This window comes from Ambystoma mexicanum, chromosome 2p, assembly GCF_040938575.1.
Source record: "Ambystoma mexicanum isolate Mex_15411 chromosome 2p, UKY_AmexF1_1, whole genome shotgun sequence".
Classification (NCBI taxonomy): domain Eukaryota; kingdom Metazoa; phylum Chordata; class Amphibia; order Caudata; family Ambystomatidae; genus Ambystoma; species Ambystoma mexicanum.
This window is the reverse complement of record NC_090923.1, coordinates 565,491,975-565,516,437: the sequence shown is the minus strand read 5'-3', so window position 1 is coordinate 565,516,437 and position 24,463 is coordinate 565,491,975. Positions and strand designations below refer to the sequence as shown.

The following is a 24,463-nucleotide window of genomic DNA, read 5'->3' as shown; positions in this document are numbered from 1 at the left end:
TGCGCACTGCATTGCATCATACAGTGACTGCATGCCTCAGGGGGATTAAGGCTGGGGCAAAGTATGTATCTGGGATGGGGAGTCAGTCTGTGGTAGGGATGAAGGGATGTCCAGGGTGTGCCCTGAAAAGCAAACATGAAAGCAGCATGCAGGGAGTTGGCATTTAGGATCAGTGCGCGCAGTGCCTGAGTTCCCCACCGCCTCCCGTCTGATCATGTCATAGCAAATCATGAGTACACATGGGATGGGGATTCTCTTTCTCCTGAGTTGGAAGTGACCCGACAACCCTGCTCGCCCCAACCGGAGGGTGGCTGAGTAGTGAATGAATCATTGAGCGCTAAGAACGTTTTAACAGAGTGATGCAATACAAGCCACTCCTGATTATTTTTCAGATGTGCCATGTTAGGCTTTAGTCAGGGGTTCAACTGCGTATGGTGGTCTTTGATTTGAATTAAGTTGTTGATCTTGTCCCATGTGGAAGGCTGACACGCCACCACCTTGCTATGTTATTGTAACCTATTAAGTTGACTGTTGACAGTCTCTCTGCTAGTTCCTAAATCACGCTGTGTTGTATTTTGAAAAGTGTCATTTGAGAGGAATCCCATTCCTCACTCTGGCCGTCCTAAATTCCTTATGTATCTCCTCACTCAGTTCCTGCTTTATGGTTCTTCATAAAGGACTGAATCTTGAACCATGATTACTTCCCATGCTCTCATCGTTTTCTTTTCTGTGCCACATAAGGGGATGCCACACGACTAAAAGGGGGTGGCACATATGTGGCAAAAGGATAATGGTCTTTTAGGGTTCCTACAGGCTTCCATATTTAGCAAACTAACTGTATAATGAGCAGCGCATCTAGCGATGTGAACTAAACTTGTATATTCTTTTAATAAAACACTCTCTACATACATTCGGTGCGGAATTGGACCATCCACACGGTGGGTGTGCGCATGCCTGAGATTTTAAATGATATTGAATGATGGTAGATGAACCTCTGGAAAATGTGTGGGGCTAATGCGCACATATTTTCCTATGCTCATCGCACGACATACGCATAGACCTGTATACTCTGTGTGGACACAGCTTACAGGCACTGTATCCTCTGTCATATTCAGTTGGAATATGACAGCTAAGAGTACATCAAGGCATCTCAGAAGGAGGAAGGCAAAATCTTCCTCCTGCCAGGCAAGCCTAACTAACTAATGCTCCGTGAACCCACCTTTTCCTTTGTTAGCTGCTGATGGCAGCCTCGCATACTAATCAGAGTTCATTCAAACAGGCCCATGGGAGGCCTGGTCGCAGGACTAACAAAGGATAGAAAAACCCCAACAACCTTTCATATGCACTGTGTCAACCTGAAGCCAGCTACTGCCTCTCATTATCAAGGGCAGTGACCTGTCATGTCTGGAACAATGTATTTGCAGTAGTCATCCCCGCAGGCGGAACCCACTCAGAAGGTACGAGTATGTGGTTTGGCGGAGACCAAAAGTCTGGTCTCCCAACAGCTTCAAGGGAAACCTGCTGCTTTAATCAGTACCCACAGAGGGCTCAATTAACCAGAGAGACCCTTTGATCCACAACAGACAGGAAGATGGGTGGGGCTTTGTATTACATGGTTTCACCCCTTTACTTTTTCTGTTGCAAAGCACTCTGGTTATGACTGCACGCATACAGGAGATTGTTGGTGGGGACCCAAGATTGGTGCAAAAAGGTAGGCTTAGCCTTCACCAATCACTGGGCCCATTTGACTTTAAACGAGGTTTGAGTCCCTCTTTTGGGCATATCATCTAAAGACTTCACAAGAAGTAACAAGAAGAACTTATTTGGACCCTTTTTGCAGGTACAGTCTGTCTTACAGCTTCTGCCAGTGAAGGAAGGACAGGATTAGCAAAGAGGGAAGCAAGATCCCTCCCCTAAACACCTCCCAGGCCACAGAGAGAGATACTGAATGCAGAGGACCTTCCAGTAGCTCCATAACCGGTTCCCACCCAGCACACAGCATGCCCTGCTAGGCTCTGCACACAAGCTTCCTAGTTGGGAAGTGCCAGCGAGTCTCTAAACCAACCAAGGCTGGTGCGTGCAACACTCTCCTCAGCTTTGGGCCGTCCACCTCAAAAAATGACACAAGCCCAGTGAAGAAGCTAGGAGGAGTGTATCGACAAGTATCAACCAGCGTCTGCCTTAAAGGACATATTCGAGCCAGTCGAGTCCTTCGAGCTGCAACTGACTGCACCACTGACTGTTGTCACGCCGCAGTCGGTAAAGCCATCCGAGATGCCTCGACCAGTGCTTGAGAAGCGCTGACCAGTACTGAGACAAAGATTCCTGACTCTGAGCCGCTGTGTAGGTCAGCCTGAAGCCGTCCGTCCAGCCTTGCTAGCCAAACTGCCTGCTGCTTGATAGCCGCAGCTTTCACGCATCTTGAAATCTGTCGCAGAAGCTGCAAAACAGCCTGAAACTGACTCTGCACTGTCAATCACCAAGAACATCTACAAGCACAAGGTACATTGTGGTTATGACCCCCTCGTCCTTCTGTGAACGCCCCTGGTGACATTTTATGACCCATTGCTCCCTTGGTGCTGAAACCAAATAACCTTGAACAGTTAACACTGCTTGCTTTACTGACTACACTCCTGTCAGTATCCAGAATGCATCCCTTTCCATCCTAAAACTGTCTGTCAGACTCTGTGTGCACTCGTGTGCACCTAGGGGCATGACTGGGCAGCCTAACACGTGGCCAGAACGGTCTTTCTCCCACACATAATTATGGTCAATTTAGATGGCCGGAGTGATCTTTCTAAATCGACCTTCATTATGAGCAGGATTAATAAAGACAATTTGACACTTCTTACCATCTCCACTAGCACATTATGTCCTGGACAGCACTTGTGCGGGTTAGTGGTGGGCGCTCTCTTGAAGAAATCAGAGGCAAAGTTCATTAAGAAAGGGGGGACTGGTTGGAATCAGTTGTATCTTTCTTTCTGCTTTTTCTGATGCTCGGATTCTCAGACGCTTTCTTTCCTTTATCAAATGCTTTTCTGAGCGGAATGGGAAAACCTCCACGGGAGGAATAACGTGGCATGATTCAGCTGGAATGAGATGCTTTTGCGTGACTGGCCTCCATCTATCACGGCATGGGTGCTCCAAGTCACTGCCTTCGCTCGAACTCTAATCCCTCCCTCGGTCCTCATATTGAATGAGCAGCCTGCAGCTAAATCGGAAGGGGATGAAGGGGAGTGTGGCTCATAGGAGAGGAACGGGCCCCTCCTGAAGGAGATCTCACCCTGGTCCCCTGTCTGCCACCGCTGCCCCCTCGGGCCCTTGCACACCAGCACATTCACCTTCAAGATTTGGAGTGTTTCATAGTCCCATTCTTGAACAAGAACTGGCAATGCCAACAGATTTAGTTTCTGTGTAGAAATGGGACATGTATTTGCCAGGCATTGCTGTAATGGTACTAACTGGCCATTAATGGTAGCAGCTTGAAAATGGTGCACAAACTTGGGCATATGATAGCAGTGCCTGGCAAATGCCTATCTTAATACCTATACACAAGCTGAAACCATTGGCTTTGCTAATGCTTGTTTTTAGCAGGTCTTCAGCGAAGGACATGCATACTGCTTATAAATCAAGTGACTAAGACACTTTTATTACACAAGTAGTAAATAACAAAGATGACGAAATGTGTATACAGAGATTACATCACAGCTGTCGTGGGAAAACATATGAAGAGAAAGTGTCTCCCTACCTGCCCATCTAATTGGATATAGTCACCTTTGTTATTTATTTTGTCTAGACTTTGGTCCCTGAGGATGGACTCTAGTCCGAAATACATTGGACTTGATTGTTTGCCTTTGTCTCCGGAATAAATCCATCACTTGTTACTAACAGTGGTGCCCACTCTCTGTGCTTCATTCACATAGGGATTAGTATGGTCATGGGCAGTCAATGGGTGGGTAAATAACCACACGACGTACGCGCATTGTGTCCCTCCTCATATGCGATTTCTCACTATCTGTACTCCAATGCATTTGTTTTGCATTTCCCCCCTTGGTGCTAGCGATCTAGTGCAAGACACACACAGCCGATATGTTCTCCAGTGCCATGTTGACTTCTCGTTGCCTCTGTAAAATGGTGACGTTAGGAGAGCAGTAGTGCATCATCCACTGCAGCGTGTAAAAAATTATGATAAGGCGCGCACTCTGGTTCCCAGTCAAGTTTTCCTGCTGTAGCAACAAATTGTCTTCTCCTCCAAACATTTTCTTGACTCCATCAATCATCAGAGAGGCTGTGTTTCTTTTCCTTTTCAGGCGTGTCTAGTTGCATTTCCTTTCTGCCTTGTCACCAATTCTTAAACATTGTTCCAGGAGTCCCGGGCTCAAAAGGCAGCAGCAGCAGGGCCAACAAGCCTTACAATGGAGAGCCACAACCATGGCTCCCCTCCCCCCATCAAGGGGAAGATTTGTGCTATGGAGGGAGCTGTTTCCAGCCACCTGCAAGAAAAATTAAGTGCGAAAAATACAAGTACCAGAATCCTTAGAGTCAATTAAGATGCCACACCTGAAAAGGAAATGAAGACACGCCTGAAAAAGCAAAGAAAAACAGCCTCCCTGAAGATTGATGGAGTCATGGAAACGTGCTTTGGAGGAGAAGCTAATGCAGGAAAACTTGACTGGCAACAGAGCGCCTGCCTTGTCACCCATTCTTAAACATTGTTCCAGGAGTCCCAGGCTTAAAAGGCAGCAGCAGCAGGGCCATCAAGCCTTACAATGGAGAGCCACAACCATGGCTTTCCCCCTCCCTCCATCAAGGGGAAGATTTGTGCTATGGAGGGAGCTGTTTCCAGCCACCTGCAAGAAAGATTAAGTGCGAAAAATACAAGTACCAGAATCCTTAGAGTCAATTAAGTTGCCACACCTGAAAAGGAAATGAAGACATTCCTCAAAAAGCAAAGAAACACAGCCTCCCTGAAGATTGATGGAGTCATGAAAAAGTGCGTTTGGAGGAGAAGCTAATGCAGGAAAACTTGACTGGCAACAGAGCGCCTGCCTTGTCACCAATTCTTAAACATCATTCACTGCAACCTCTGTATCCGTGCTCAGAAGTATCAAGGATATCAAGTATCAGAAGTATCAAGGATTTGCTTCAGTGGGATGCATCCCGGGGAATGACTGTGGCCTCAGTAACATGTGTATATCTCCCAGCATAACCAGCCTCTACGTATTCATTGGTAGGTTGGAGACGCTTAAAAAAACGAATCTACTGTAAACACACAACTGCATGGCCTACCTACAACATGCCCACGTGTGCCGCATCCCAGCATCCCACGTTCCACATTCAAAACTGAGTTGGATATAAAAGTCTGAATGACCATGCCAAGTGTCATGGTACCCAACCCAACGGAAAATTAAATGGAACTTAATGATGAGGGAAGACCCTGGTGAACATCTGTATCTAGGGGATGCAGTCCAGGTGTGCACATTGGATACAGTCCAGGAGTGTGTATGCTTCACTCAGTGTGTGTTTTACATGTTTCATTCTGGATGTCATCTTCATGTACATGTTGGATGTATTCTGTGTTTACATGTCAGACGCAGTCTGTGTGAGCAAGTTGGAGGCGGTCCATGTGTGCAAGGTGGATGCAACCTGAGGGTTTAGAATTGAAGCATTCAATGTCGTAAAACACATGGAACAGTTCAAACAAATAAAAAGGATAGAACAGATGGAACACACTAAACAGATGGGAAGGATGAAATGGATCAACAGATTGGATGGAGTAGTTTATGAAGATGAATGATCGAATGATGTAATGGATGGAAAGACTAGTAAACTAAATCATGAACCAGATGAAATGTATGAACAGATGAAGCTGAGTGAACGGACAGATTGAATAAAACGGATCGAATAGATGGTACAGATGAGCGCTGGATCTCATGCGCCTTACTGAAAACCACCATATCACACTACCACGCTTACTCTCTCCTATACATCACCACTCAACTAGAACACAGCGATAATATGACACATTCGGTATAGCTGTTCTCATACTAACACCCGCCACATACTCCACATCATCCTAATTAAACACAGCTAGCCGAGTACACACCGCTAGCCTAAACGTCTCCTCAGGCCTTACGCAGCCAGAAATCAGTCTGGGTGTCAACCCACCAGAATGAACACATATTCCTGACCTCCCAACCACCACACCCACCGCTAAGAAGCCGATATCATCCAAGTGCCACACCAGCTGCACACATATCCGATGCACCCACGCACCATATGCCTCTCTCTCTCTACTGAGTTGAACTACGGTTCCCGAAGGCGTTCAACCTACCAGCGCTTTGAGATCATATCAATGATACATAAGGCGCTATATAAATGCAAAATAACATAACATAACATGTTGGATCGTGGTCATGTGCGCATGTTCGTTGCAGTCCGTGTTTACAGGTCGGACACAGTCCGTGAGTACATGATGGAGGTAGATCAGGTCTGCATGTTTCATGTAATTGCATGTAGGCTACCGTCCATGTCTGTATGTAGATTCAATCCCTGAGCATAGGTTGAAAATAGCCCTTGTGTAAATCAGGGGCCGAAGTGTATGAAAAGAAGTAGTGCAACTATGTTCCCTGCTTATCTGCTTCCACCTCCCACAAACCCCATTGCCACGCCCCTATCACGCACAATACAAACCCTGAAACGCTTGCGCCTGCTGTTTAAGGGAATGTTCAGTGCAGTGCACTGAAAGTACAAGTTTCAACTTCTTCCTACACTTTTATTCTAAAACGAAACCATTCTTTAAAAAAAAAAAATGTGTAGGAACAGTAAAACTTAATTCAAAGCAGTAGAGGAGCACCGCTCCCAACCGCTCCCGCCCACATCGATTACTAGTGAGTTACAGATGCAATCCATGTGTACAGTTGGGAATTACTCAGTTCAAGCCACAGAAAACAAGGCTACGAAAAACACCATCATCACAAGACTGCGGCACACCCCACCACATAAGCACAGTTTACGCACAACCTCAACCATAATGGAAAAAAAGCACACAACAATTGGATCCTGCAGGGAGATAAGCCACTGGTAATCACCCTTATGGACAACATGCAGCCCAAAGGCAAGTCAGCAAGGAAAGTAGACAGAGAGCAAGAAGGGAAGAAAATTAGTTGGGAACCTGGAATCAATGTGCAGTCCAAGCCACTGTGGACCAACACGCTGCACCCTGCAAATGGTACAGAGCGGATCATACACCAAAATGCGTGACAAGCTAGATAACGACGCGGGCACTGACATGGTGATGTGCACAAAAGTGGCACAGATCAACGCCCATAAACTAGCCATGTTCTACTTGTGCAAACCCCACAAGAATCTATGCGGCCGCAAAACAACTGCACCCAAAACAAAACATATAGACTAGAGCACAACACCGAGGGTCCATATGGCACGCAGAACAACCACATCCATACAATACAATTCAAATCCACACAACACGAATTTAACTGCACCTGGAACCCGCAGCACCAACCAAGCTGCTTACAAGTAGTACACCGGCTTTAGTAGAACTGCCACAACCTGGAAGACAACACAACCATATGAAGTAATCCTGCAAGCCTACACACGGCTGGAGCTACCATGCCAACCGTCGGAGCGCCAACATGCTGCATGTCTAGCACAACTGCAGTAATCCTAACAAAATAATTTCTTGAACCCACCAGGCCATTCCAGAGGATGATGGCACTTCAACTCCTGGAACCCGCCATCCCACACAATGCCAAGGGAACAACTTTATCTCTGCAACCCAGCTGGCCATTCCAGAAGAAGGTGGCACTCTTTTTGCTGTTGAAGCTTACATATAAAGACCGGCAGACTACTGCACTCTCCTTCCCTTGTTCCTAGACTTTCAGTAGAATTTAGGATCTCCCTAAACTTTACCTTGTGAAATCCCGGGTGAAAGGAGCAGGAATGGCAATGTATTGATTTCCGCCTTCACATAAAATCACACCACAAATCAAACAAACTATTTCTGTTTAATAATTAAGCCTTAGAGCTCACACCTGTGGCCCATACCAGCTACTAAATTTCCGTAACATGAGTTAGCGTGCCGATCACGGCATGGACAATTATCGACGTATAAGGGACTTGGGCAGCTTGTATAGCCCGAAGGTGTAGCCTCTAAGGATAATAACACCCAGTACGTTGAAGGGAACATTCTGACAATAAAAGGGCAAAGAACAGACAAGCAGATCAATAATACACATGTATGTTTACTGTTCCATATAGGTGGGAACAGAGAAGATCGGGTGTTTTAATGGCACTATGTCTCGGTGCCCCCTCAAGCTATGTGAGGTGCTTCTTGGTTGTGATCTTGAATCCTAGAACAGGGACGATGTCCAAAATGTCTTTCACACCCTGTAGCAGAAGAGGCAGTTGATAGTGGATGGATTTAGTAATCGCCTAGGGTGGTGGTGGGTTAGATGCATATCCAGGTTCTGTGACCTTAAGCTCCTAAATGGAGGGCAGAGGGTATGATTTTTTGTGTGCGTGTGTGTGTGTGTTTTTATCGTTTTCGGTAACAGGGACTGTAACTCATGAACCACTAGTTCCAGCTCGATCAGTCAGTGGAGGGTGTATGGCTAGCCTCTGCTGCCCAGCTATGTACTTGTGTGCTCCTAATTGCTCAAGCGACCTGTGCAGGGAATGGAAAATATGGCACATAGCACACATGTCGGTAATGCGTCTTTGTATGCTTTTTTCTATATAGTTGTTTGGAATCACAGCTGGTCTAACCAGTCTGTGAATACATCAGGTAAGATGTAAAGTCACCCTCCATGTTCTTTTTGCCAGCTGTCTAAATGGTGATCTCTTTCTTCCTTTTGGTCCAACCCAGTGATTTTTCCCACTATGTCACCACAATAATAATGACGATCATATTATCATCTGTTTTATGTTGTACTTGATATCAGATTTCTCCCCCCTTGCATGTGGCAATAGTAGCTAGTACTAACCCTCATTTAATGGCAGGCAAGTTATTGATCACTTAACTTTGGTCAGAGGCACACAGGTCAAAGGAGCCATCCTTCTAGTCCACCGCCCGCACTTGATGACGCATCTTCATGTAGGGACTCAGACTCTGTGGTTCGGGCCCTTTTTTGTTCTGTTTCCGGGTTTACATGGCAAAACCCTGGGCAGCTGCCCTAGAGGTGGGCATCTAGCACAGTCCCACCTAAGGCACTCTGGTTCTTCATGTCCCCCTACACTAACAATGATAAGGAATAGGGACCGAGTGGGCATGCTGAATAGCCTGAACTGAGTAATTCAGTCAAAGTCTTTTAATGTTATCCTTCCTGAAGCCGATCTTCAGTTCTGGGCTGCTCCCAGGGGTGTTGCTAGGTCTGGAGAAGATCTGGGGCTACGCTAATGTCATGAATGTTGGGACTCGTGGCTAGCTAGCCCTTTGGTTGTAGCCCTTGAGCTTCTATCCGGGGCTGTAGCCCCCTCAGTGCCCCACAGCAACACGTCTGGCTGCTTCTACCCCTATGACGCAAGGCTCGCCACTGTTTATTATAGCAAGCATTGAGGCTGCTTTGCAAAGATGGAAGAGCTGTCTAAGACTCTGCAACATAACCACATGAGAAAGAGCTCCTGTCCGGCCTTGCCAACAGAAGATGTAGGCAGGGGCACCCTTAAGTGGGCTGTGCCTCCCTGACTTCCACTCTCAAAAGTGAGAGGCAATACAGCGAGCACAGGAAGATGTGGCATGGCAGGGCCACTCCCCCCCCCACATGTTCCCATGCCTTCTTCACTGGCACATTAGTTCATATGTCTTTCCCACACGTGTTCAGGGGATGTCACCTGCTGAATGAAATCGAATGGCATGCATAACACTAGAGGAAATCTAATGCCATGTCAATATCAATGTAATTGCAATGGGCACGAGCAATGGCATAGCGAATCTGATGACATTTACTGGCACAAGAGTTAGAATTCCATGATGCATTCCTTTACGTGATGACATATTCCATTCTCTTAGTGTAGAAATGGTGATGGCCAGGATCATGTAAAGGCTTTGTGATGGTCTATGGTTATGGACATACTCCTTGCCACACTACCTTTGATCACATCCGCTGGTACAATAATTATGATGCAATATTCAGTGATTTATGAATTAATGCTGTGTATTTGCAAGAGTAGAGCAACTCCGAGAGCTCCAAGCCGCAGCTTAGTCAAAGATTTGGCTTCTCATTCAAGCCAAAATAGAAGAGGACCAGGGATACCGGCACCATTTAAATATGCAACGTGATCATGTAAACCATTCAAAGCCAGGCACTGGGTATATCAAGGCGATCAGGTGACAGCAGGAACTCTCGTTTGCTCAGCGGGCAACTTCTACAGCAGTCAAATGGTGTCGTAAGTTAGAAAAATATTGCCTTGGCTCTGGATCCTTACACATGAAAAATTCAAGAGTGGAGCCTGGCGTTTTAGTCAAGCCCTGGATGGCTCCCCCACCAGTGACATATGCAATCCAATTCTGACAGGTATCCAGTGAAAGATTGCCAGTAAATCAAGCACTTGCCCCAAATATTCTAGGACTGAGGTTTAAAACGGTAATTAAGACCAGTCCTAGAATATGTTGGGGAAGGCTTTTAGGGATCAGGAAGAACACTGGGGAACTTTTCCTGGCGACATGTTCACATAGATCCTTGTATTTGGACCCGGGCAAAGGTGCTCAACCAATCGGGCGCCTGGAAATGTGGGCGAGAACCGCCAGTGTCCCACTCATGTTCTACCAGCCAGCAGAGCCCGTTTCCTGGTTGCTGCCATATTTGTTCCCTCGTTGGCCCCGTCCCCTTCCTAGCTCCTTCCCTGGCTCCACTCTCATGCTGCCCCCTTCCACGCCCACTCACGGGCTGGCCTGATGCTTCCTTCCTCAAAGGCCACTCTGTCGCATTCCTTCGAGAGCCCCCCACAGAAAATAGAAAAAGGGACTTAGTCCCTTTTCGGTTCCCTATGGCTGCAGCCATATTGTTTTTTGTTTTGTTGTGGGAGATTGGGCTCGATCAATACATGCTGATGCTATGTCCCAAAACAGTAAAACTATTTGCCCCCAGCTGGAGCCCCGATCATGAATAGTTATCACCCCCAATGGGAGGCGTAGAGGGTCGCGGGAACAGCCTTGAGCCTTCACAGAGGCCCTCACTTTACCCAGGCCTACCGAGGTTTGGGCTGGCCGACCATTACCAGCCCTGTATGCCCCCTGATGGGTGGGGGTGGGGGAGAGAGGGTATGTTAAGCCCATTCACTTATTGTTTGTGACTTTAATTGTGTTTGCATGTTCTTTGAATTGTAATTCTGATAGCATTCTTAGCGACACCATCGTTTTCTGGACATTCTTGTTATATTTTTTTATTTTTACTCTGCTCAGTGCCTGGATTATGCTTACACAATATATTCACCTGCACAGAAGTTCCTTCGAGCCATAGCTTTTGGCACAGCGGTTCTAGGTCAAATATTCGAAAACAGGATTGAATGCCTTTTTTTGACGGGAAAAGGATCGAAAAAAAGGTCGAATGTTTTTATTTATTTATTTATTTATTTATTTATTTTTAATGGAGGGTTCCCCCCAATTTTTTTACATACAAACTAAAAAAAAAAGAAAAATAAATAAATAAAAAGCATTCAACCCTTTTTTTCCGATCCTTTTGGATTTGAAAAAAAGTCATTCAATCCTTTTATTTCGATACTTTGGGCCTCATTACACGGATGGCGTTGGACCAAGGTGCTATTAGCACCTTGGTCCATGCCGGTAAAATAGCGGCACCGCCTTGGTGGAAAGGGGAATTGCCGCCCTATTCCAAGGTTGGTGAGGTGGTAATTCCCCCTTCCCCCATTGCCCTTCCCCATCCCCATTTTCGCCCCATAGGGCTCTATGGGAATGGGGAAGGTGCTAATTACGGTACCGCAAATTGCGGTACCGTAATTAGCTCCCTGGTCCCTTTGCGGGTTGGTTTTTAATGCCTGCAAAAAGCAGGCGTTAAATTCCCCAACCCGCAAAGGGACCTCGTAGTAAGGCGGTAAGGGTTTACCGGTACCGGCAAAATATCAGTACCGGTAAACCCTTACCGCCTACCGTGTATTGAGGCCCGACTGGACACCTGGCAACAGCAACTCCGATTAATGTAGGCAGCGGCACAGTATTTATTCTACACATTATTCATGAAACTGTAACATGGATAGATACTTTTTCTCCCATATTCATTCTGATGCCTCCAGAATCATGCAATACAGGGCGGAGTTTTGAAGTTTCTGGGACAAACATTGTTTAAGGTTTCTAAAAGGGCACATTTAGAGATTTTATATTCAAATCATGATGGATGGAAAGGAATATTTTGTTTTTTTGTTTTGCTAAAAAATGGTAATTAAATGCAAATAAAAAAAAGGGCACTGATAATTTTAGATGCACTAAATCTTGCAAAAATAAGCTGCATATTATTTTCTAGGTGTTGGCACTGTAATATGTATTTAATTAATTAAGGTGCTTGCTTCATACTACTGTCTGCACCTCTGAGCAGGTTACAGAGGGGAAAAGACTAGCAAGCTAGTGCGAACATGCAAAGACTGCTGTGAAGCTGAAAGTGCAGATTTTTCCCAGTGCACGTCATCCGGGTGTTAGCGCAGTACAAGCACTCTGACGGGACAGGGAAGCCTTAAAACTCTAAACATAGCACATAGGTCTGCTGACAGACCGACTCATGCCTTCAACCTTCTGAGGTCATTTGTTGAGTTTCATAAATGTGAGTAATCACCATGATAATTATAACACCTTTTACCAAGCGCTCTGAAACTGGAATATCTGATAGGAGGCACTGAATAAAAACAGTCAGGGACGCTGATGGATGCTACCCCGGCCAAGTGGATAAACGTGTCGTGATGGTCTTAGGGGTCTGGCCGCCCCTGGATAGATATGTGCAGTTCTCACAGCTCGTCTGGGGGGGGGGAACTGAGTATGCATCTCTGTGTATGTTTCCCGGTGAGAAAGGTGGCAGTGGTTGTGGGCAGCTTCCTTTGGGGTGTGCAGTGCTGTTGAGTTTGTATTCACTCTGCTGGTGCGCAAGACCTGTATATGGCTTCATTCGGTTGCATGAATTCCTGCTGGAAAATCTGTTTGTGATATTTATGGATTTTTAAAAATTCTTGTTTTCCAGAGACTGGCTGATGCAGCAGAAACCTTCCAGAAGGATCATCGCTGGCAGGACAATATCCAGGTATGTGCCCTCTGCCCCGCCGTACTAAGGGCAGAACTGCTGCGGCCTGTTCCCTTAGTTCCCTCTAATCATTTCCTGCAAATCATTGCCCGCACTGAAAAGAAGCAGCAAATGGATAATTTTCAATCAAGAAAGGAAATAGAACTATATGTATTATTTTACATGTTTTGTTTTCGAAAATTTTAATTTCTGTCCAAATATGTGTTAATTTTCCAGAAAGAAGTTTTTGGGCTTCTCATGCATTTGGGATCACCAAGACCAACCCCATGCCATGCCTAGCTTAAGCCAGCCCCCCTCATTTGCACTACCCATTTCCATCTGTGAAAGTATGCCTTTAGGAAGGGAAGTGGGGCGTCTCCCCAACGCCCTTCAAATCCTCTTCATCTGCCCTCAGCCATACTGCTCCAGACCATACTCATTTTTCTTTTGTTTTGAGCTGTTCTATGATGAGTTTCTTAAATATTCCAATCTGGTTATTTTTGCTTTCTTCTTCATTTTTAACTTAATTATTTTCAGTAAGAAATACAACCCTGCAGCCTTGTATAGTGAATAAATGTAATATCTATTTTATAAATGGTTCAGATTGCCTCCCTGCGGATTCCCTTTAAGACAAAAGGCTGTTACCGTCAAATACTTCCCATGGCCCACTTAAGTTCTCCTTGGACAGAAATTCATATTGACGTCACAAGAGGAACATGTCATAATTAAGCAATAAACCCGAGTTGGGGGATCACAGTTACAGGCGCAAGCAAAGCGAGGGCCTTAACGTAGCCCCGGCATTTGCGGATGCAGTGAGGGGTTTATTGCTATTAGTATCCTGGGCACATTTTACAAGGATACTAATGGTGTTTAAGTTGTGAAACAACAGATTTGCCCACCATGGATCCGGAAAGAAGGGCCTTCACAGAGTCCCTTTTCCCTTTCTATAGCTGTCATTCTGACGTTGGAACTGTCTCGGGAACACTACTCTTCCCAACGAGACTCAGAGCAGGAGATGTACCACATGGTAAAGCCCCCCACTCCAAGCCACCTCATTAGCTGGGAGGCTGCCTCCCCCCACCTTTCCGGTGTACTAATATACCATAACTTTGTTCTGTATTCCACCTGAAAGTTACCACAATTGGAGCAAAAATGAAACAGAAATGCAATTTAGCAGAACGATCTTAATTTGCACCACTCGGCTCAGTCTGCGTAATCCCGCCCCTTTCCATCTCTCCTCCGTGATGCCCTTCTGCCTGTTTCCAAGCAGTGTAAAGCCATCCTTGCTCTGTCTCTATCCTGCTCCGGTCCCCTCCTTCCCGGCGGTGTCCTAGTTCCTGTGCCTGCGTCCCTGCTGTCAGCAGCTCCTAATGAAAGTGAATGAAGCAATTTTGATCTCATTTCCAAGCTGGCCTGTGTGTGTGCGCATTCTGATACTAATGGGAGGCAGAAAGCAGAAGGTGAAGGTCAGGCTATGGTTAACTCTGGCGCTGCTGCCAGCGTCCTCTCTGCGTGGCCACCAGCATCCTTCCCGGGGCTAACACTGGCAGCTTGCAAGCAAGCTGAGGAAAACCAAAGGAACGTGGCCTGAGCTGGTGGGCAGTAACTTAAATCCCTCCACCCTCAGTAACCTGTGAGGGACCCACCAAATGGATCTGTGCAGACTAGAGTGGGTGGGTAAAGGGCATGGAAAAACATACAAGACATGGAAGAAAATGGGGGTTCACACAGTGAAAAACCCAGGCATGGTAAGAAACTGAAACAAAATGGGGCCCTAGGATTGGAACCGTCCTTGTTAAGCTCTGTCTATTATTGTGATGCCCTTATTGTTAGTGCAAGGTCACAGGATGTGTTTTGAGGTGAAGCCCACACCTCCTTTTTGGTACGGCAGGGGGATTTTTTCCTGGATACCTCGCAATTTGTTTTGAAAAAGTAGATTTCACGCTGTTTGCGTTTAGTGATAAGTGCAGGTTGTATTCATCAATCGTGGTGTGGGCTCATGGTCCCAATCGTGGTCAGCCGACATATGTTTCGACCTCGTGGGTCTTTATCAAGGCTATTGGTAGTTGTCTCTTGCCCCATGTGGGGTCCTGTGTCAACAATGGGTCAGTCCTGTGTATCACAGCTGGGCTACTCGTGGGCCCTGGTTTTCAAAATGTCGTGGTGCTGATGCGTCCTCGGTCTGTTGGCCGGGTAAAACACCTTGCATGGCATGGTAGGTACTTGGGGAGGGACACACTGTGAAGGATATGCTAAAAATGAGGTGTTGTGCACTGCCACATCCTAGATACAGTGGGATATGCCAGAGACCGGGGATTTGGGGCCATCAGCATAGAGGAAGATGCAACAGATGTTGTTACCTATAGGGAGGGGGTGCCACAAATTAGGCAGCTTGCACCATGGGACAATCAGGGTGCAACTCAGAACAGTAACAGATGGGAAAGTATGGCGCACACCTCGTGGGTGTACATCGCAATGGCCCCTTGGCTGAGAAAGAGAGTTAGCACTGTAGGGAGAGGCTATATCGAAGATGCAGTCACAAGAGTCACAGTCCAGTGCAGCACATTGGATGACGCAGGAGGTTCAGCAGGGTGGAAGGTTTCCTTTATCAAGACAGGAGGTTTGTGGATCACTGGGATGTCTGCCCTCGACACTTGCCATGTGTTCTGCAGGAAAATTACATTGGAGTGTCCACATTAACCACCTGTATTATAGCGTTCCCCCCCTACTACTTCTCTGTAATAAGCTGTGCATTCTCTACCATGCATTTTCTAGCTGCTACGCCCTTTCTCCCTGAGCCGTGCCTGGTCCTCGCTCCATGTCTGCCCCTTGTAGAAACCTGTCGCCAACATGGAAGATGCAGAGCCATGACACTATAAGAAGGGTCATTCTCGACCCCTTTGGAGGAAGAATGCATCCCATGCACAGAGCTGACCAGCTATCCAGATGTTTGGAGTGCACCGCTTCTAAGCCACTACATCAGCGCAGTGTTCTTGAACCACGTGTCTCCCTGGCAGCCTTGCTAGCCGTGGACTGAGCCTCCAGCCAATTGCCACTCCTTAGATGCACCATACCATTCCTCCCATCACAATGGAGAGGGGCCACTTCCTGGGGACTCCCCACATGGACCAAATGCAACCCTGAACGTTCTGTCATTTCTGTGTCGAATCTCGGTGCGATGATCACATTTCATGCTAGGAATTGTTGCACCACACAAAGATACATTGCTAAACTGCTTAAGAGGACCATTCCAAAAGTTGGGGACCAGCACACCAGACCTGTGAAGTCAATGGCACCAGTTCTGTGAATGCAAGTACATCATTATCAGGAAAGCAATCTGAGAATTCGGTAGCCAAGTGCACCAGATTTGGGGGTCGCGGCACAGGGCTCTGCACACATGATGGTGGGTGCACCAGGTATGGAGAGAAGTATTCGAGCATCCGACAGTTGAACAGGGCACAGGAGACTACACAATAGGAGTGTGTATTGTCACAAAAACAAGAGGTATTCAGAAAGAGGCATACCATGGAAGATGCACGCAAGACAGTTTATTCAGGATTTTTCAGTTGTCTTGGAAAAAGACAACGCTGGTTAACCAACCGAAAGTAATAATTAAGTAGTGTCTAATTCAGTCTTTTAGAACGATCACAACACTTCCTGGGGCACTCAGTCTCTCATCCATTAATGATGAAATGGAAGAACATGTTCACGCCCTTGAAGAGGCAATGATGGGTAACTGCCCAGCACCCCCACGTAGGTCTCTGCCAAAAGATCCAGAGTCCCTTGCAGGCAAGTGCCACCTCAGAACACACTGTGGGATGTATTTACCCATGCATCCTAGCCCTACCTCAAAACTGTGCAGTACTGACATGGAAAACATCATGATGGCCAGAGCTTCCCAGAAAATGCACAGGGAAATGCATGAAGAATAGGCTGCCACTCATTTTTGCCGATGTTATGGGCACAGAAGGACACTGCCTAAAACCACCATTGGACTACCCGCACAGTAGTCTGAAACCATTGGGAATGGCAATGCTGATTGCCAAATGCAACCTAGAATTGTGGGGAATTAATTTCTTAAATCCCAAAAATGGGTGCAGTACCAGTACTCACCACTATCCAAAAGCCGGCGTTTTAAAACCACTCTGTTTCCCTGAAGGCAAGTCAAAATGCCTATTTTCAAACATTGCAATATGTGCAAAATATTTACTGAACACCAGCAGACATTTGGCAGAATGGAGTTTTGTGTGCCTACAAAATCTGGGAAATGAAGATCATAAGACAAGGTTTATAACAAAACTGGCTGAGCTATGGAGTCAGCAGTTTAAGTTGCACTGGATTTAAAGACACTAAAATCTAAATGTTTAAATTGACTGAGTGACCTACTTTTGAGTGTCACATAGGTTGCAATTGTTTAAATGTCATAGTTTTGCACTTAGAATCAGCATTCTAGCTGCATGTGTAAAATTGCAAGTTAATTTAAAAAGCAGCAAATAACATGACAGTAGCTGAAAGTCTGGCTTAAGGAACTTGATTCTGCCTGGCAACTACCCCCATCAGGAGTGAAATTTGAGTCACCACTGTGTTCCCAGGCCAACCTTCCTTTTGCTGCCCACACTAAGGATATGCCATCTATCTGATAATTGAATTACCTGTGCTCTGCAAGAGAGTGAACAAAGCCCTCTTCACTCAGGCAAAGGTTTTTATTACCGCAGTCGTAAATTGTAGCTTCCTCTTGGCAGGAGCTGGGAGGAGCACTGCCTGTGAGAGCAAGCTGGCTTGGCAGAAACTGGAAAGACTGGTTTCTATACCATGTGACCTGGGAAACCACACCCCTTTGGAGCCAGAACATAACTTTAAAAAGATGAATAACTCATAGAGCGGACATGTGAAAATTTTATAAATGATACCATAATTCTTGTGATTTTTCTGCCCACATTTTAAGAGGTTTTTCGACCCGGTGGCATGTTCAGGGGGGTTTTAGCGGAAAAATGGATATTACTCTAACTGTATGCATGTTAAAAATCTGAAACTTCTTCAGTTAATGTCCATACTCCCTGCACACATGTATGTAAAGTTGGGTCAATGTCAGAAATTGAAAAATCAGTTAAAAAGTGAAATATGTGCCATTTCTGAATGCAAGCTCTTAGAAACAGCAGATTTGGACAGAGACATGGCTAAATTCAGCCACACCATGTATATGTAATTTCAAGCAACTGTGTAGCTGTGAAATATGTCTTTTATTATCAAATATAGGATATGTGCAATCTGACAGAGGAGTGTCCTATCTGCAAGCCATAAAATGACATCCCTCTGACTCACAGTTCATTCCCCAATCAAATGATAAATGGAAGTTTGACCAATTAGAAGCTGAGAGAGAGGTAGGGTCAGTGATGCTAGAACACACCCACATTCTAAACACATAAAAGCAGACAGACAGGACAGATAGGGACCTTCCAAATCCATCTGCAGCGGGACGCTCTGCCGGAAAAATCCATACTTACCTCCATCAAACCTCCAGAGAGCCAAACTAGAGACTTCAATCTATCCAGAACTAAGAGACCAGACCAGACCAGAGTCCAGTCCAAAACCCTGACCAGATCCATGGCGAGGCCCATTTCACTCAAGAATATAGTGTGAGTACCTAGAAAACTGTGCAGAACCAATCTCTTAGTTAAAATAATATAATTCAATCTATTTAATCTAAGTAGAACTGCCTCCTAACTGTCACCTGTCATTTGTAAAACTGTCACTTGTCATTTTCTAGTCGCAAGCTGCACTTGTCTTTTTGAACTTTAAAATTTCAAATCTGAAAAACGACCTTCACAAAATCGCTCATATCTCCGCAACCGTTTGTGCTAGAGACTTGCAATAACTTTCATCTGAAAGGTTAGAATCGTGGCTTTCCTACGAACCTAGAGCCGCATTCCTACCCCTCATAGTTTTACCGCAATCGCGGAACACGCATTCGCGAATTTTACCGCGATTTGCAAATTTCTTCACATGTAAAAACTGCTGCTGCTTGCCTTCCATTTGCCAGAAATTCGTTTAACCTGCTAACTATCCCTGCATCATTGCTAGTGTGAGCCTGGACTAATATTAACTAGATAACACTCACCCTGAACCTCTGAAAAGGGAATTAAAAGCATTTTAGCATATTTTTTAATTCATTGCCAGCACATATCAAAGCAATTTGGGCCTGTGTTTTTAAACTTCTGTTGTCTAAGCTTGCTGGGGTGAACTGAATCACATTTGATTGCATTTCTGAGAACTGTGTGCTTCCTTCCATTTCCTTGCCTTGCATCAAGGGGGGGGAGGGGATTGCCAGAGAAAAGTGATTACATTGTTTTGTTGAAATCATATTGAGTATTTCTATACTGCATTTCATTCATTCAACCTTGCATCCATTTGAACTCTATAAAGCATTTTGTACCACCTTCTTCTTTTGTTCCTATTTACCAGTGTGCTACCTTATCCATTTCATGTCAACTCATTAGTGATTATAAGAAGTGTGCTAGTGCCAGATTCTCCGTTGTTGATCTTTATCATATCAGATTAAGTGTGCTATTCAATTATTAATTTATTATAAAGTGTCATATATATATCTATTGTTTAAATTATCAAATAAACCTTTTAAACTTGCAAAACAGAACTACTTCTTGGCTCAGTGGGGTCAGGGGGATTCCAAGAGAGGGGTGTTATATAGGGGTAGTCATCCAGAACGCATGAACTGGACCTAAAGATATATCAATAAGGGTTTTCATTCAGTATTATAGACTAGGCGCTGACTTAGCTGTAGTGTTGAATTGAATCCCCTTACAAATTGGGGGCTCGAGCCGAGACGTTGGGTTAGATTTACCACTTGTGCAGCTTAATACAGTGTGCTAACTGACGGGATACATACATCCGGTCGGATCACCACGCTGCATCACGCTGTGAAGCATTCCTCAAAAGGGACACTCCAAGAAAAGTTCTGTTCTGCAAAAATAAAATACAAACTTCTGTAAGTCAGGACAGAGACCAATCTCTAGAATGACGACCTTAGTAGACATGAAAATAGCCAGAGAGCACCTCTTGCATAAGCTATTTGTGAGAGGTGAATGGACCGAACAGGGCCAGGATGTGTGGTTGCAGGCCATCACACAACAGGTCACTGAAACAGGGTCAGATATATATAGAGATCAGGGTCCATTACATGTGGCCCTGAGTGAACTATATATGGCTCCTAAAGCCAAAGAGGAACACAATAAGATTGCCAGGATAGCAGCATACCTGTACCTATATATGGGAGACATGCAGGATAGATGTGCTGAAAGCCAAAATCTGGCAAATAGGCAACAGATGGCATTACAGAAGGCCCAATCTGATCTGGACTCTTCTGAGCAGAGGCTGCAGAGGAGCCAGGAGGCAGAAAATGATAGTAGGCAATATATCATTAAAATAAAAGAGGATATGGGCATCCTACAACAGGAAAAGACAGACCAGGATACCCGATTTCTGGCCCTGCAGAAGGAGCACCAAGACAGTTTGGACTCCTTACTGCAGAACCAGAAAAAGCTGGAGCAACAGATCAATTTCAACAGGGCATGCACAGAGCAGGTAGCCACCCTGCAAATCCAACTAGACAGAGAGAAAGAGGAGAGCAACAAACTAATTTTGAAAGACCTGGATACCCAGGCAGAGTTTGATCAGGAGCGCCAGAAAGCCGGCGCCTTCCAAAGGCAAAGGGACGACCTGGCGGCGCAGATGCAGGCTCTTAGTCAGGAAAGAGACGCCTTAGGCCAGGAAGTCTGCCATTTGAAAAGAAAAATTGAAGAAAATCACCTGGCCCTCCAGGGGCTGGGTGATCTCCAAAAAGAAAACCAGAACTTGGTAGAGCACACCAGAAGGGAGGAAGATGCTCTAGCAAGAAAGGAGCAGGCCAATAGGGACATGGCCCAGGAGGTAAACCTCCTGCAGCAAAGACTGGCCCAGTTCTCCAGGACCAACCAGGAAGCACAGAGGGAGAATGAGGCCCTCTGTCAACACAATGATAGGCTCCAGCAACAGGTAGCGATGCAGGAGAAACTGATAGAGTCGAGTAAGGCCTTAACAGAGGAACTGAAGGCACAAATGCAGGCTCTTGCATTGCAACAGGGAGCAGGGGCGGATAGAGATGAGGTTCGCTGGGAAATGGAAACTCCGGAGCATAACCTCAGGAGCCCTAGTACCAGAGGCCCTCATACCTCTCAGTCCCTGGACTCTGCCACCCCCATGTCCCCTGGCGCACATGAGCACAGGGCCGCAGGGATGGCAGATTACTATCCAGCTAAGAGTATGGGGCTAATAGGCCAGTACCACTCAGGAATGGAGGGGTGGGCATCCGGGTATGGGCACCCAAGTACAGTACAGTTCAATGGGGAACCCCAGGAGAGTAGGCCCATTAAGGGCATCCTGAAAACCTCTGCCCAGTTAGGTCAGTGGAGGGGGTACCCATCAAATCCTGGCAGCAAGGAGGAATCTGAAGACTCCTCTGAACTGCGCAGGACACAGGAGACCAGGTCCCCACATTCTGCCAGCCATTCCCAGGCTCGCAGAATCCGGGAAAACCTGGAAGAACAGATGGGAACCTCGGGGAGCAGTGCCTCTGAGTCCGAGGAAGAATGGACAAGGGTTACCCGAACCAAAAAGGCCAATAAGGCAAAAAGGGCCTTGCTTAAGGACCCCTTAAAGCAGATTAAGGCGATCAGGAGCGTCATCACGCCTTACCATAAGAACGCTAAGTATTCTGTTTGGGAGCACTTAGAGTTGTTTGAACAAATGATGGAGACTTTCCATTTGAAGGACAGCCAAAGCTGTATTCAATATGTAAAGTGGACATTCTCCCCGGAATACTCCAGTTTCTTTGCGGGGCTGGAGGATCAAAATCATTTAAGATGGTCCACATATAAGGCGGCCATCCTGAAACATTTTTCTGTTCACAGAAATCCTCAAGAGGCTCGCAAGGCAGCCTACAATTTGCAATGTGGGGAGGATCAGGCCCCACAAGAATTTGTGCAGGAGTTAAAGCGTGCTTTTGCACAGACCACAAGAAGGGTGCGCACAGACAGTCGAGAATTCGTTAATACATTTTTTCATGCCTTGCCCAAATATATCATGACCCAGCTCGTGAGGGATTTTCATGAGAAAAGATCTTTAGACTGGGTCATTGAACAGGCTACCCGGATCTATGAGGTGCAGAAGCCCATAGAAAATAAAAGCAATGCCCAGAAAAACCCCAAAGCCAACAGCACCCCTGCTGCTGCCAAGGTGGCAGAGGTAAAGGTCACCCCCGTTTTGGATTTGGAGATGGGGGGGCCTAAAAACCTACCTGCACCTAATAATGCTAGGCCCAGAAGGTCCTCGGGCCAGTCACAGACAGGGAGCCAGAGAGGCAGCCCCACAAATGGGGTCCCTCGCTCTCCTGACTATGTAAGTCCTCGCTACAAGGGAAATCGACCCATCCTGGGTTATGTGTGGACTCCTCCAGCCCAGGGGGGGGGATCCAGCCAAGCACCTAACCCAGGGAACTTCCCTCCAAACTTCCCACAGGAGGGCAGAAATTTACCAAACCCTGGGCAGAACTTTTTCCCCAGATATCCACCCGACTTCCAACCCCAAAATCATCCATCCTTCTTTCCCCAATTCCCTGAGCCCAGACCACTGAATCCGGGAGAGGGGAGGCCAAGGGTGGAGGGGTACCCAAATCTTCCCAACCCGGGGTATTACCAGAGGAGGGACAGCTACCCTTCCCGGGATCAGCCCAGGGGAGAAAACAGGGCCCCGTATCAGCCTGAGCGGGTTTCCCAGTTAGAGCGCCAGGTTCAAAACATGGCGCGGGACCTGGGTCACATACTGAGGGCTCAGCAGAACCCTCAGATGGGCGTGCCGGCGCAGAACGCACCCAACTCTGGACCTGGTGCTCCAGAACAATGACGGGGGCAGCACCCCGATAACTCACCGGTTCCCAGGGAGGAGGCACAAGGGGAAGGGGGGTGTAAAGCCTTGGAGGAAGCTTCCTTCCACACTTGTAAACAGCCCCTGGAAACCCAGGAACCGGAAACAAAATCTCTTGCCCCTGAAAGTCTGCCTCCTAAGGAGCAGAGGGGGGGTAGGAGAAACAAAAGACCCAAACAGACTCAGTTTGAGGAGGAGGTACAGATCTTCCAATTTGAGGGAGAGGGATCCTCAGAGGATCCTGGGGAAAGGATCTTCTCCTTCAGAGAGGGGGGAACTCCTCCCAAAGAAAAATGGGTCCCTAGGGATGCAAATCCAGACTGGGGAGATGTGGAGACTGAGCTACCGCCGCCCACCATCTCATCCCAGAACCAACAGCAAGAAAATCCCCTGGTTCAAACCCATCCTGGGGACTGCCTCCAAAAAGGGGGGGGGCGGCCCAGAACCGGAACCAGGGGAACCCACAATGGCTCTGATCTCCAGTTGCCAACTTTTTCTTTCAGATTCCCAAGGCTCTCCACAGAATTCTGCCCAAAATTCTTTTCTCGCGATGTCCAAAACCAGAAAATTAGCCCACCAGTTGTCCAAAAATGTACATTATCTGTGCCCCCTTGAGGAGAAGGAGGGAAGATATTATGCCCCGGTACAAGTACAGGGGCAGGGTACAATCTCAGCACTGGTGGACACTGGATCTCAAGCTACCCTTCTGTCCAGAAGGGCCTTTGATGAACTGAATGCAGGAAGGGGAGAGAATTACCAAATTCCTCTCACCTCTCTTCCGGGACAACTACAGAACTTTGACGGGAAGGAAATTCCCGTTGAGGGGACTGCGGACTTGGACATTAAAATTGGGCGACATAAGTTGAAACACCCGGTCATAGTTGTGACCCCGGAGGGCACCCCTTGTTTACTAGGGAATGACCTCCTGAGAAGGTTGTCACCCCTAATTGATTGCGTAAACAAGGTCCTCTGGACCCAGACTAGCCGACCCATAAAATTAAAACAGAGTGTCAACCATGTTAGTTTAAACGGCACCTGCCACATGGTTGAACAAAAATCTGACCAAGTAGAATTTCACTTCCAGAACCACCAAATTCCAGATGTGACAGTAATAGCAGTAGGACAACAGACTGGTGATGGGGGGTCCTCTCTATTTCTGAAAATCAACCTTCCTTCCAGTTTAAGGTGGTATTCCACGCTGGAAGGAAACACTCTGAAATTCTATACCAATCCACAATCTGAAACTC

At 46.5% G+C, this 24,463-nt stretch overlaps 1 protein-coding gene across 2 annotated transcripts in view; it reads left to right on the top strand.

The window, feature by feature from the left end:
• CACNA2D2 (calcium voltage-gated channel auxiliary subunit alpha2delta 2) overlaps nt 1-24,463 on the top strand; it is a 2,156,122-nt gene that overhangs the window by 907,283 nt on the left and 1,224,376 nt on the right. For both annotated transcript variants that reach the window (XM_069644058.1, XM_069644057.1), the window contains exon 4: nt 13,203-13,262. In XM_069644058.1, the coding sequence (XP_069500159.1) occupies nt 13,203-13,262 (60 nt within the window). The remainder of the gene's footprint in view (nt 1-13,202; nt 13,263-24,463) is intronic.